Source organism: Pezoporus occidentalis, unplaced genomic scaffold (assembly GCF_034315485.1).
Source record: "Pezoporus occidentalis ecotype Australia unplaced genomic scaffold, CSIRO_AGI_Poc_V1 ctg249, whole genome shotgun sequence".
NCBI classification, from domain to species: Eukaryota; Metazoa; Chordata; class Aves; order Psittaciformes; family Psittacidae; genus Pezoporus; species Pezoporus occidentalis.
The window spans coordinates 977,287-990,672 of NW_026914383.1; the positions used below are offsets into that span (position 1 = coordinate 977,287).

At 46.1% G+C, this 13,386-nt stretch overlaps 1 protein-coding gene across 4 annotated transcripts in view; it reads left to right on the forward strand.

Annotated features, from left to right (window-relative positions):
• The window catches only part of CAPZB (capping actin protein of muscle Z-line subunit beta), a 72,529-nt gene that overhangs the window by 19,710 nt on the left and 39,433 nt on the right, over positions 1-13,386 (forward strand). For all 4 annotated transcript variants that reach the window (XM_062622890.1, XM_062622888.1, XM_062622887.1 and 1 more), the window contains one exon: positions 8,926-9,015. In XM_062622890.1, the coding sequence (XP_062478874.1) occupies positions 8,926-9,015 (90 nt within the window). The remainder of the gene's footprint in view (positions 1-8,925; positions 9,016-13,386) is intronic.

The window sequence follows — 13,386 nt, forward strand, 5'->3', positions numbered from 1 at the left end:
GAGCAGCTTGCTCCAAGCCCCTGTGTCCAACCTGGCCTTGAGCACTGCCAGGGATGGGGCAGCCACAGCTTCTCTGGGCACCCTGGGCCAGCGCCTCAGCACCCTCACAGGGAAGAGCTTCTGCCTCAGAGCCCATCTCAATCTCCCCTCTGGCAGGTTAAAGCTGTTCCCCTTAAAGCTGTCCCTACAGGCCCTTGTCCCAAGCCCCTCTCCAGGTTTCCTGCAGCCCCTTTAGGCACTGGAGCTGCTCTAAGTTTTCCCCTTAAGGAGCCTTCTCTTCTCCAGGTTGAAATCCTTGCTCCTGCTCCATCCTGCTCTTCTCCTCATATGCGGTGGCTCTTTTCACTGCAGAGGTGATTGGGATTTGCATTGGACTTCACATAAACTAAGGCAATAGATGTTAAATTAGTTTTGCAAGTAGGTGCAGTTATTTGCCGTCTTGAAATACATCCTTGGTGGGAAGGAGGTGCCAACAAATGTTCATTTTCTTCACTGTGTACTGTACATCTTTAGATGTGCTAATGGGAACTGAAAAGCATCTAGTGGAAGACCAGCTATGAGTGCAGAGCATCCTTTAGGAGAAGATGAATTGTTACCTCTAAAGCTAATTGTGACTTGCAGTCAGTGGTCAGCTCCAGATGATCAGGGGTTTTTATTTTCTTCTCAACAGGTATAAATCATTTTGACAAATAGCTGTCCCATGAGATAGAGCTTCTTAATACCAAGCAAGCACCTCTGGTTTATTTAGAGACTAATGACTGGAAATGCCTTCAGTGTGTTATAATTCACTTGACAATTGTTTCTAGACAACCAGGATGTTGGGTACTGTCCTGTGAACAGTGCTGAGCAGATTTGGAGGTGAGAATGATGATGCAAAGTCAGATACCGCGTATGATTGAAAGGATGCTTGAAAGCAGCTCTCTAAAGGTAAAGCAACAAAGAGGTATTTGGCAAAATGCTGATTTCAAACCTTGAGGGGCTCATTGAACTTGAATGGAGGAGGAGATCTCTTTGGTGCTTGCTCCTAGAAGACTGTTTCCACTCTGTCTAGGACTTGCCATAGTTGTGCTGTGAGCCTGACGTGGCGAGAAGTATCCAATGTCATCAGCATGCTGATGGCAGTGAAACTTAACCTGCCTCATTGCTTCCCATAGAGTATTTTAGTTCCCCTAAACTAGACCCTGTGTGAGTCTTCAGAGCAGATGTACAAGTTAATCTTTCCTGTAGAACCTCTTTGAAGAAGAGATCCCTTTTGAGCACTTGTCCTGCTGAAGTTCGTGTGTACTCAGTTTCTGGACCAGTGTAGAGTAAAAGCTGGCCAATGGTTCTGAGGTTTGAAGCAGACCTCTCGTTTGACAAGCGTGGACCAGTGTGTTCCTTGGTGTGTACAGCACCTCCACTTGAGTTCTCACAAGCTGTGACAGTGGTTTCAGTTATTAGTTGGGATTAGTTGTCCTTCTCCATAGCATGTCCTATTGTTTTACATGTTAGAGGAGAATGAAAGCAATAGTGTTCTGCAGGAGAACATCTCTGAGAGGGGTTTGCTGACATAAAAGTGCTCTGTAAATAAATGCCGGTTACAGGGGAGCTGTGGGAGTCAGAGTGCAGCAAATTCTGCTAAAATCAACCAATCCATCACTTCTTGCTTTTGTTTTAATCTTTAATCTTTCTCACTTGTAATTCCTGGAACGAGCACTCTCAACCATTGCTCTGTCTGCTTGGTTGTGACCACAGCAAATGGAGCTAAACACGTTACTAACCATGCCCCATGGTCAAAAGCCACTGGATCACATCCTAACCGGAGGAGACAAAGCCAGAAGTATCTCAAGAGAAGGAGAACACAGTCTCCATCAGTGTCATGTTCTTTCAATACTCTTTGACCTGTTCTTTCTTTACTCTGCACAACGTAGTGCAGCTTCAGGTTTTATTGTATCTGATTGCTTCTTAAATATGCTCTTGCTGTTTTTCTCACTAGTCCACCTTGCTGTCGGGGCTGTGAGTTATAAGCCCATTACAAATGGCTTTAGATGGGACCTGCCAGAGGAGGATTAATAATCAAGGGAAAAATAATGTAGAAAACCAGATTGCAAGGAATATGTGTAGCTGATGGGAGCGTCAGGAGGGCAGAGCTTGTCTGGGATTTGTGGAGCACACACAGTTATTCCCCTTCCCATTCAATAGCCTCAAAAGTGAATGCTGACAGCCGAGAAGGGAATCCTGTGACTTAACACAGTACTGCACTTCTTATTACATGGGGGTTACAATAATTCAACCCTTTGCTAAAGCTTCTTGTAGTAATACTATCCTATTGTGTAATTTGTAAAGGAAGTCTTCTGCCTTTTGGGCTCTGGAAGTTGGCAAGGATTAAAATGACAAGCAGGAGGGGAAGCTGGGGATCTGTTTCAATTAAAAGAAATTAGCGTGTTAGTACCATAAAGCTGAACCATTAGTCAGACATTCCTGGTGGGAGAACTGACAGGAAATAATATGATTTACAATCTGGGGTATGTCTGCAACATAAAAGGAAGGGGAGAAAAAAGTCATTTGCTGGTTGTGTACTTCTGGCTATGGATTAATTTAGGAAGAGATTTTGGCTGTAAACTGATCCGTGACCAAAGTGATCTGAAGTGGGATTGCTTCAGATTGCATCAGTTGAGCAAATGGTCTGGTTTTTGGTGTCCCTTCAGGTTTTTATCTGATATTTCCATGGAGATGCTGTGAGGGCTGGAGCAGCTCTCCTCTGGAGCCAGGCTGAGAGAGCTGGGCTGGGGCAGCCTGGACAAGAGAAGGCTCCTGAAGGGGAGACCTGAGAGCAGCTCCAGTGCCTGAAGGGGCTGCAGGAAAGCTGGAGAGGGGCTTGGGACAAGGGATGTAGGGACAGGCCAAGGGGAATGGCTTTACCCTGCCAGAGGGGAGACTGAGATGAGCTCTTAGGCAGAAGCTCTTCCCTGTGAGGGTGCTGAGGTGCTGGCACAGGGTGCCCAGAGAAGCTGTGGCTGCCCCATCCCTGGCAGTGTTCAAGGCCAGGTTGGACACAGAGGCTTGGAGCAAGCTGCTCTAGTGGAAGGGGTCCCTGCCTGTGGCAGGGGTTGGAACTGAATGAGCTTTAAGGTCCCTTCCAACACAAACCGTTCTATGGTTCTGTGACTTCTGGTCTTTGCAAATTGAGATGCCAGCTTGTACTTCAAATCTGGATCACTTTTCAGATGCCAGTCTTGAGCAACCCTTGTGTGTGAAGCAGCTTGAAGACCTCTGTTTTAGTTGTTATAACCTAGCTGCAGGGTCCTGACCACTGTGTCATCACAGGGCCCAAAATGGGCCTTCAGGAGAAGTGTTGTATTTTCTTTAACACTTTAAACAAAAGGTTTGCTCCTTTCTGGCAGGAAAGATTTGGTGGCCCAGGTGGCTTATTTCCGAGAAAGAGCTAAACTATGGAGATGCTGCCACTGCAGGATCACTGAGCTACCTCAGCAAGTTTCTCTTGGGTCAGGAGCGAGCTCAGGGTAGTGTTAATACAGAAACACAATGCAGAAGTGAAAGCTGCCTGGCTTTCTTCTTGAAGAAACCACCTGACTGTTTATGCTCAGCAGTGACACAGTCAAATGAGCAGGAGCTATTAGAACAGAGCTGTGCCAGCCAGGGAATTAAACATGCAGGGATCCCAGGCACAGCTACAGGTTGGGGAAGTGATTCAGAGCAGCCCTGAGGAGAAGGACTTGGGGTGTTGGTCAATGAGAAGCTCCCCATGACCCAGCTTCAGTGTTTGCTTGAGCCCAGACCCAGCCCTTGTGTGGGGCTGCACCCCCAGAGCGTGAGCAGCAGCTCAGGGAGGGGATTCCGCTCCCCTATTCTGCTCTTGTGACATCCCACTTGCAGCGCTGTGTGCTGTGTGCTGCAAGACCTCAGAGCAGCTTCCAGTGTCTGAAGGGCCACAGGGATGCTGGAGAGGGGCTCTTCATCAGGGACTGTAGCGACAGGACAAGGGGTGATGGGTTCAAACTGAAACAGGGGAAGTTCAGGTTGGAGATAAGGCAGAAGCTCTTCCCTGTGAGGGTGCTGAGGCGCTGGCACAGGGTGCCCAGAGAAGCTGTGGCTGCCCCATCCCTGGCAGTGTTCAAGGCCAGGTTGGACACAGGGGCTTGGAGCAAGCTGCTCTAGTGGAAGGGGTCCCTGCCCATGGCAGGGAGCTGGAACTGGAAGAGCTTTAAGGTCCTTTCCAACCCAGACCAGTCTGGGATTCTATGACTTTGTGATAACTAGAAGCAAATCCTGCCAGCTGTAAAGCTGGGGGGCTTTAAGTGAAGTCTTTTACTTCCTTTCAAGCACACTGGCTTAGCCTTTGAAATGGGTAGAGTCACAGGTTTGTGTCAACCCTCTTAAAACCTAGAGTATAGGTTAAGTCTCGGAAGCAGCAACTGAGAGTTGTCAAAAGTTGTGAGTGGATTTTCCTGTGTGTGGATTTTCCTAAGTGTGTGCAGTGAAATAGGTGAGGATAAAAGTGCGGAGTGCTTGCGGACTCATCAGGTGGAGAAGAGGAAAGGCAGTTTAGGTTCACTGGTCTTGCCAGTTCTGGGGATGTTTGAGAGGCGCTGGGGATGTATCTTGGCTTGGAATAACCTTGTTTATCAGGTGCCAGTTCTGTGCAAGCTAACATGCAAATGGGGTATGGTATCCCTTGCTCTGGCAGAGCATGTTTGGGTGCCATGAGCTGTGGCATCTGCATGGCAAGTAGTTTACTTGTAGGTTTGGGTTATCTTAGGTTAGCTCCTGTTGCTTGATGTTATCAGCACACAGTATCCTGGCCAGGGGACCCCTAAGGAACAGCAGCTGTTCCTGTTCCCTGATCCAAAGGAGTTGTGTGGTTTAGTGGAGATGATGACTGGGAGTTAAAAGGAAGTTCAGTGTTTTGCCTGGTTTAATTCCTGACAATTTGCATACCTGTAGGAACTTCCTGGCTTCTTAATTGGTGTTTTCTGCATTGAAGGACGTGTGTCCATACTCAGCCTTTAAGCAGCATTCCTTACAGTGTCCAGCTGTGCCTCTGTGCAGCTACACACTTACAGAGCTGATTGCTTTTCAGCACTACCTGTTTGTCTTTGAGCCTCTACACACGAGTTTCAAGGTGCCCAGAGACCTGTGGCTGTTCTGCGAGGGTTTCTCTTGTGGCAATAAGCTAAGTACAGCAGAGACTGAAGAGAAGAGCAGATGTAGGTGAAGGAAGTTAAGCAAACATAGCTACTCCTATAGACATTCTTATCATTTTTCCCTGTATTAGTGCCATGGGAATGCTATAGTAGATGTTTAGATTCCGGATTGCCAAACATCTTTAGAGGAAACTCATGAAGGAGCTTTCATCTAAGCTAATATTTCCAGTCTTTGTGATCTCTAAATCATTCAGGCACTTGAGCTGTAATAAAACTTCATTTAGTTTGTCTGAGCTCCCTGCTCCCCTGCAGGAGCTCAGTGCTGGATGAAACAGAGCAATGGTGGAAGACAGCCTCCTATCAAGTAAACACTAAGCTCATTACACTCTGCAACCTCAAAGAGCTTGGCTTTGGGAGCAGCCCAGACTGGGAGACAGCCTGTCTAATACCTTCTCAGTGAGCAAAGCTGTGTAAGAGCCTCTCCATGGCTAAAGGCAAGAGCTCTGTAGGGATCTTTTGTCTGGAGGTGTGCTAAGAAACCATGGCTTCAGTATGCAGGTTACAAGAGAATTAAGTGGAAATCCAGAACAGGTGAAGTTCACAGAGGCAGCTTGGGTCAACTTGTACTGAGGTAGGTGACATATATCCTGGATCACAGAATCAACTAGGTTGGAAAAGACCTTTAAGATGATCAAGCCCAACCATGAGCTCCTGAAGAACATCTTGTGCCACTAATATGTGCCATTTCAAAACAGCAGTAGTGTTCCATCCCTGGGAGTGTTCCCTCTTCTGTGAAATCAGGGAACCATGTGTTGCTGGTTTTGGCACCTGGGATGTGGCTCCGAACTCTTGGTACCTGAAGTACCTCCAGCCAGAGTCTGGAGCCAAAGGAGGTGTTTGACCACAGACCTGGAGATTAAAACTTCACTTACAGTGTACTGGTAGAATTGCCCATTCAGTTCTGAAATGGGACACACCAGATGTGTGCAATACCACGAGGTACCACTTTGCTCTGTAATCCATGTGCTTTGTGTTGCCTTTTTGACTGTGCCAGCAGGGATTTATACCCAATTAAAAGTGACCATGCAACCACAGATTTAGGGACAGAAATACAACAGAACCTGCCTTTATTTCGGTGCTTTAAGAGATCTGTTGACAAGCTGTTGAATTATTTAAATACCCAGCAAGAAGACTGGAGAATCCTGCTGCTCAGCTGTGCTTTTACTGCTGTGATACCAGAAAATAGTGTGTGCTTATGTGTCTTTGTTTTTCCATTGCACACAGCCATGGCTGAACTCCTTCAAGAATCTCTGCCTTGAACAGTCTTGCTTGTGTCTTTTTACAGCAACTAGTGAACATATTGTTACAGACCCACTCAGTCCAGGTTCCTTTGGTTAAACCATAAACCAGTGCAAATGTGTGAGCAGCAGGTTGAAGGAGGTGATCCTGCCCCTCTGTTCTGCTCCTGTGAGACCCCACGTGCAGCACTGTGTGCAGTGCTGGTGTCCTCAACATAAGAAGGAGATGGAGCTGTTGGAGCAAGTCCAGAGGAGGCCATGAGGATGTTCAGGGGCTGGAGCACCTCCTGTATGGAGAGAAGCTGTGGCTACCCCATCCCTGGCAGTGTTCAAGGCCAGGTTGAATGAGGCTTGGAGCATCCTGCTGTAGTAGGTGGTGTGCCTGCCTGTGGCAGGAGCTGGAGCTGGATGAGCTTTAAGGTCCTTTCCAACCCAAACCAGGCTGGGATTCTATAACTTAATGTAGATACTCTTTCATTCAGTGGAGTTCATTTCTGAACTGTCGCACTGTCAAACGCTTCCTCTGGGGTTGTGGCTGTAGTGGTGGGTTTTAACATAATCTGTCCCTGGGTTTCTTTGTCTATTAAACAATTCCATCTGTCAGAGGCGGATGCAGCACTTCCATAAGCGTTCCCACGATCCAAAAGTGAGGAACATGACCCCGTGACCATGTGCCAGCTTCGCTTCCTTGATGTGAGAGATAGCGGGAGGTAAAGACAATACTGGGGAAGAAGGTCCCCTGCCTGAGCATGGCTGCTGGAGCTGCACAGGCTTAGGCCATCTAAATAGTATCTTCCTCCAGGGACTGAAACATTAGTAGGGAAAAGTGAGTAGTTTTCCCTTCCCCTGAACATCTAATGAAGATAAGTAAGTTTTGAAGCTCTTGGCTGTTGCTTTTATGCATGAATATGGTGATAGTTCAGTGATCAATTTGAGTGGCTTTCCAAGGTAAATAACTTCTCTCCAGACTCATTTTAGCCAAGGGTTTGTTATAAAGAGTATAGGGTGGATTTATGTATGTTGCTTGAAGGCATCTTCCTTCAGAGACAGCAGGAGACTGTCATGACTGTTCCTGGTGTCAGTGCATCCTGTTTCTTGGGCTGAAAGCTCAGATCTTCAGGAGGTCATTGCAGATACATGGAAGATCATGTCCTGTAACATGAACTGGATGAGAAGTAAATATATAATCTCCCCAGGCCAGTCTGTGTGATTTGCTGGCTGTAAAATACTTATCTCCTGATAGGGAATGGGTAGTACCCTCTACGAGCAGCTTTCCTGATGGATGTCTACCAAAGTGAGGGCTCCCTCCTTTCCTCGTTGCAAGGGTAGGGCTTAATTGCAGGAAACTTTGCTTCCTGCTTCTCCCTGACCTAGGGGCTCCTGCTTGACTAATGTGATAATGTAACTGCTTTGGGTTTGAAGCCTTTCTTAATTAAACTAAAACTTCTGGAGCTTGGCAGACCACAGGAGGGAGAAATTAAAGCTCAGCTGCTTGTACACCACCCATGTATAGCTTGTTGTACATGGGTGGTGAGAAATGCAAAGGGAAAGGGGAGGGCAAGAAGCAGTGGAAACAAAGTGGCTGTGCTTCAGCTGCTGCTGACCTGATCAAAGTAACTCCAGCAGATTTTGGGTGCTGTTAGGCTTGCAGGAAGGTGTCTGTTTATATCTGTTGGTGAGAAGGAGAGCTAAAGTTATGTCAAGAACATGGGTCAGCTCATCAGGTGTCGCTGGTAATGTCCGTTTTCTGCCTCTGAAGTAAATGGAGCTTTTGTGTGTCAGAATTGGATGTGAGACCAGCTGCAGTAAGCCCTTTGGAATATGTTGCTGTGATTTCTTGACATAACTCTAAAGTCTCTGATTTCTCAGATACAAGCAGCTTTTGGGATGTGTTTTGTAGCAAGAAGGAAATCATGGATCATACTGTGTGTGTGTTTCATTCTGGTGTTTCAATAAAGCTGAAGGAGGGAGAACGCACCCTGTATTGGAGCAGAATTTGTCTTGGATACGAGTTATCTCAGGCTGAAAGGCACAATGGAGATGAGGAAATGTTCAAACTGCTTTGGGAGGAGGAACTTTCAGTTCCCTAACCCAGATTCCTATTGATAGCACAGAAAAACAGTGCATGAAACATTTGCACAAACATTGGAACCGGTTTTTGGGTGAGGTAAGGACTGGACTCCTTTCCATCAACAGCACTGTGTTGAACTGGCAGCATGACACTAGTTAAAACTGTGTGCTTGAATCTGTAGTCTGGAACACTTGTTGCAACACCAAGTCAGTAATCTGTGCTCAAATGGTACTGAGCTTTATTGAAATCTGTACTAATACAAAACATACTGCTGCTTAGAACTAGAAACTGGATCTCTGGTATTGGAGGAGTCAGCAAGCGCTGTAGTTCTCATACGTGTGTGTCAATGTGATGTGTTCCCTGCTCGTATTGTGATGGAATACCATCAGTAACCCTGTTCTTGTTTCTGCAGAGTGACCAGCAGCTGGATTGTGCCTTGGATTTGATGAGGCGTCTGCCTCCACAGCAGATAGAGAAGAATCTCAGTGACCTCATTGACTTGGTGAGTATTGGATGCTCTGACCCGAGTCTGGATGTGATGGGGATCTGGTATGTAAGAACATCTTCTGAAGCATCTCAGAGGTGTGGTGATCTGTTTCTCTCCTTGTCCAGTGGCAATGTTGAGGAATACAGCAATTGCCCAAACGATGTCAGGAATCTATGTGTTTACTTTGGGCAAGCCAGCAGATCCTACTGTGTCTGCATGGACATGCTTTGGGATGAAGGGGTAGTAAAAGCTTTCTTGATGAAGTCATAACTAGTTTGGAGGCTGCTGTTCAGTAGAAGTAATTTGGGGGAGTTTATGCAAAGTTGATGCATGTCCCTGTACATGTGTGGTGTCTCCTGATGACCTGCCTGCCCGGTTGTAGCTTGACACGGGACTCCTGCAGTGAGTGTGCTGTGGCACTTGCTTCAAAGAGATTTTCAAGACAGAATATGTCAGAACACCCAAATCTGTTTATAATTTATGCTTTCTCTCAGGTATTCTGCACTCCTGTGTGTATCCCGTGGCCAGCTGTCTTGTGCCCAATCCCTGTTTCCTGCTTGCACCTGAAACATTGCTTTTCCGTCTGTGCTAGTGAAGAAAACTAATGTAGGAAGGAGGTGTATGCTCATCACACAGGATTCTGATTGCCTCACGTCCTGTGATGCACAGTTGGGCTATAACAGGCTACTGAGTGTCAGTTGTTCCCTAAAACACCGTGTGGCACAATTACCTGTGGAGTAACTTCCTGAAATATGGATTTAATCTATAGAGAACCTACTGTATGGGTGGCTTGGAAAACTTGTTGCTGTTGTCCAGTCAAAATATATGCCTTATTTCTGACCTAAGCTTCTAAGTCTTTGCAGACAGATGATATTGAGGCTGGAGCAGGGCTGTTAGATCTTTGAATTAAGCCTTTTGTCTTTGCTGTAGTGACTGACTTAAATTTATCAAACTCTACTGAAATACTGCTTTTACTTCCGTAAGCCAAGGTACGGGTAAGAAAGCTCTGTGCATGGGGAAAGAAATTGCTTCTTGCAGTAAGGGATTATTTCTCCTTCTCGAAACCATTTAGTAATGGGCTACATCTGTGCCACCAAAACTCTTGGCAACCTGAAGCATCACTTTTGTGGCTGTTGGTGAAGGTAGGACCCAGAAATGAAACCACGGCTGTGATCTGGGGTGACATGGTTGGGATTCGGATGATGTTTAGAGGACTGGACAGGTATTGGGGTTTGAGCAGCTCCTAGGACCATTCAGAACAAGTTGCTTGGGGAGCTGTGCTGAGCTTGGCTCTGTGATTGGTATGAAGGTTTTTTTTAAAGACTCAGAAAATTGCTGCTTACCTCTGAAGGTTGGAATTGCTTTTGGATGGTGCTCATTAGTGCTCTACATGCTTTCCATCAGCAACGCGCTCCCCGGACTTCTCTTCCTATTGCAAGTGTAACATAAACCAGAGCAGTTGGATGCTTGTTAGGAGGAGAGTCTGTGTGATTCCCACACTACTCACTGCAGTCCCTTCTCTGGGGGAAAAATGAACTGATTTGTTAAATCCAGTGTGATCTCTTTATTGTTGAGACATCTGTAGAGCTCTTCTGCAGCTGCTCTCAGCCTGACCTCCACAAGCCTGAAGTCTACACTCCAGTTAGACTGGATGCACTGCCACCTGTAAGAGTTCCAAAAACAGCATAAACCAGACTCCAGCAAATAGTTTTTTTGACCTTTTTTTTGGCAAGTTTCATCCAAACCTTTAAAGCTGATGTTCTCATTCTATTTCCTGTACCATTACCAGACAATAACCTCCTTGAAAGGAAAGGTCAGACTCCAAATGTATGGCAAGTGTAAGTAGGTTCATTACATTTGTGATAGCATCATAGAATCAACTGGGTTGGAAAAGACCTTCAAGATCATCAAGGCCACCACTAAACCATGTCACACAGTTATAAAAGATGGCACCCAGGTTTTTTTCCCTTTGTGCTTGGTTTCCTTGCTTCATTACACTGCCATGCTGCAGTAGATGTGAAGCAGAGGCCTACATCATCTTTTTGTATGGGAAGCTTAGGTTATTACTTTGAGGTCTGCTGCAGCTCAGCTCCCCATGGTCTTTCCATAGAAATTGATCTATGACTGAGAGTGTAGCTGCTGTTTTTGCTGCTTGCTTAAGATCCATTGGAAGGAAGATGAAGATGGACTTTCATAGGTTGAAGGTTGCCCAGAGAAGCTGTGGCTGCCCCATCCCTGGCAGTGTTCAAGGCCAGGTTGGATGGGGTTTGGAGCAAGCTGCTCTAGTGGAAGGTGTCCCTGCCCCTGGTAGGGGGCTGGAACTGAATGAGCTTTAACATCCTTTCCAACACAAACCACTCTATGACTTAAAATTGTCTTAGTTTTGGAAAACATTTAATATACAAATATAGCGAAGAGCTGATGTCTGCTTCCTAGGCTTGGAATTCCTTGTGGGAAGGATAACGGCATGAAGGTCCCTCCTTGAGGTCCCTCTTTGTCAAAGCCATCCTCTACTGCTACTGAGTATCTTGGTCCATGGGATGTGTTCAAGGCTGTATGTTACTGCCCCCAAGCGTTGGGCTGCCAAGGAGAAGGGCCTAAACTCAAACATGAAGTGAAAGGGTGGGTGGAAGAGGAGAATTTTTGGGTCACTGGCCCTTATCAGAACATACACTTCTCATTCATTAGCAAACCAGTTTGTGGTTTGCCCTTTTACCACATCTGTTGTTGCAGAGTCTGCAATTAGCGTTCATTAGAGACCTTGTCAATCACAGGACTCCAGAGGTCCAGTCTGAAAGAAGCTGTGCTGGTGCTGGTAATGTGCCTTGGCATGGGACACACTGATTGGAATTCACTGGGCCATTATTTGTAAATAGATTACTTGGGGACTGTCAGAATGTCCTAAATGTCCACAAAAAGAGTTCAGTGGAGGCACATACCTTTTTAATGACAACTAATTTAAATTAGAATGGTTTTCCATGTAGCTCCTTTGGAATCTGGGGTAACTGAAGCTTTGGAGCATGTACCTGTGAGGCAAGTCTGAATTGTAAAGCAGTTTGCATAAGAGAAGTGTTAAAGGTGATTGTCCTGCTCTTGAATGAATTTGTGATGAGGATAGGCCTGGTGATAGCACTTGTCACATTAATACAACTCTTAACTGTGTAGCATAAATACTCCTCCTTAGTGCCTCACATTGTCCAGAAGCTGCTGCTGTTGATACTGTGCTTCTCTTCAGAAGTCAGTTATGAATCACATCTGTTCTCATCACTTGCTGAAGGAGAATATTAGGGGTGTTTTCTGGGTGGAGATGTTTCTTGGTATCACTTAAGAGTGAGGTCTTGTTCTGACTCATGGAAGTCTCACCGCAGTAAGGAAGCTGGGAGAGCTCCCTTTGGAGTGGCTGAATGCTTTATACTGAAAGATAGAACAGGCTGAGAGTTGTCTTCCTGCTTCTTTTCTCTTAAGATCACTAAGCCAGGGCTAGTGTACTTTCACCTGTGTCCTTTCCAAGAGAAACCCTGAAGGAGGCATCAGCTTTCAGGTAGTGATGGGATCTATTCCTAGGACACCTTGGCAGCAGAATAACAGGGCAGGGCAGTGACAGATGCTCAGTCACAGCCTTCAGAAGCCTTTGGTGGGTGTTTCTGCAAGCAGCTTCACTGAAATGGCTTCAAGGGAGAGGTGGGAGCTGGAAGGTGGATTTATTGTGCTCATGGGCCATGTGCAGCAGATAAGGGGGCTGGGACACGATTGTCTCAATGGCTGTGCTCTCAAGCTTGGTAGAAGTTAAGCAAGTTCCCCTTGCAAGTAGGAGTTTCCTGCTGAGTGTTTGATTTGGGTGTTTGCCTGTGTGTAATATAACTTAAATGAAAAATGTAGCTGAGTCAGCAAAATCTGCTGGCAATAGAAGGGATGGAGAATTGTCCTTATGGAACTGTCTCACAACATGGACAAGCAGATTCACCAGGAGAGTGGGGTTGCTCACAGCCGCAATCACCTTCCTGTCTTTTCCAAGCCTGATACTCAAGTAAAGCTCAACTTATTCCCCAAAGGGGAATTCTTGAAGCTTTCTTGAAGTACAGGATCAAGTTATGCTGCCATGGAGGAATTAAAGCTGGAGTTTTGTATAGATACAGCAGCCAGTAATGACACTGGTTATGTTTCACAGCTCTGTTTGCAATTAAAGAGCTGGGAGGTGATCGTCTTTGCCTCCTCATTGCAGGAGAATGCTGCAGTATTTTTAGTAGAATGTGTTACTCTCTGAAAGTCCCAGAATGGTGAATTTAAAAACAAACTTAGGATTTTGCAATATTTACACAATGTTCAGGACCTTGCTTCATGGAGCTGATGTGCCTTCAGGCAAGGCTCGAGTCTGCCTGCATGCCT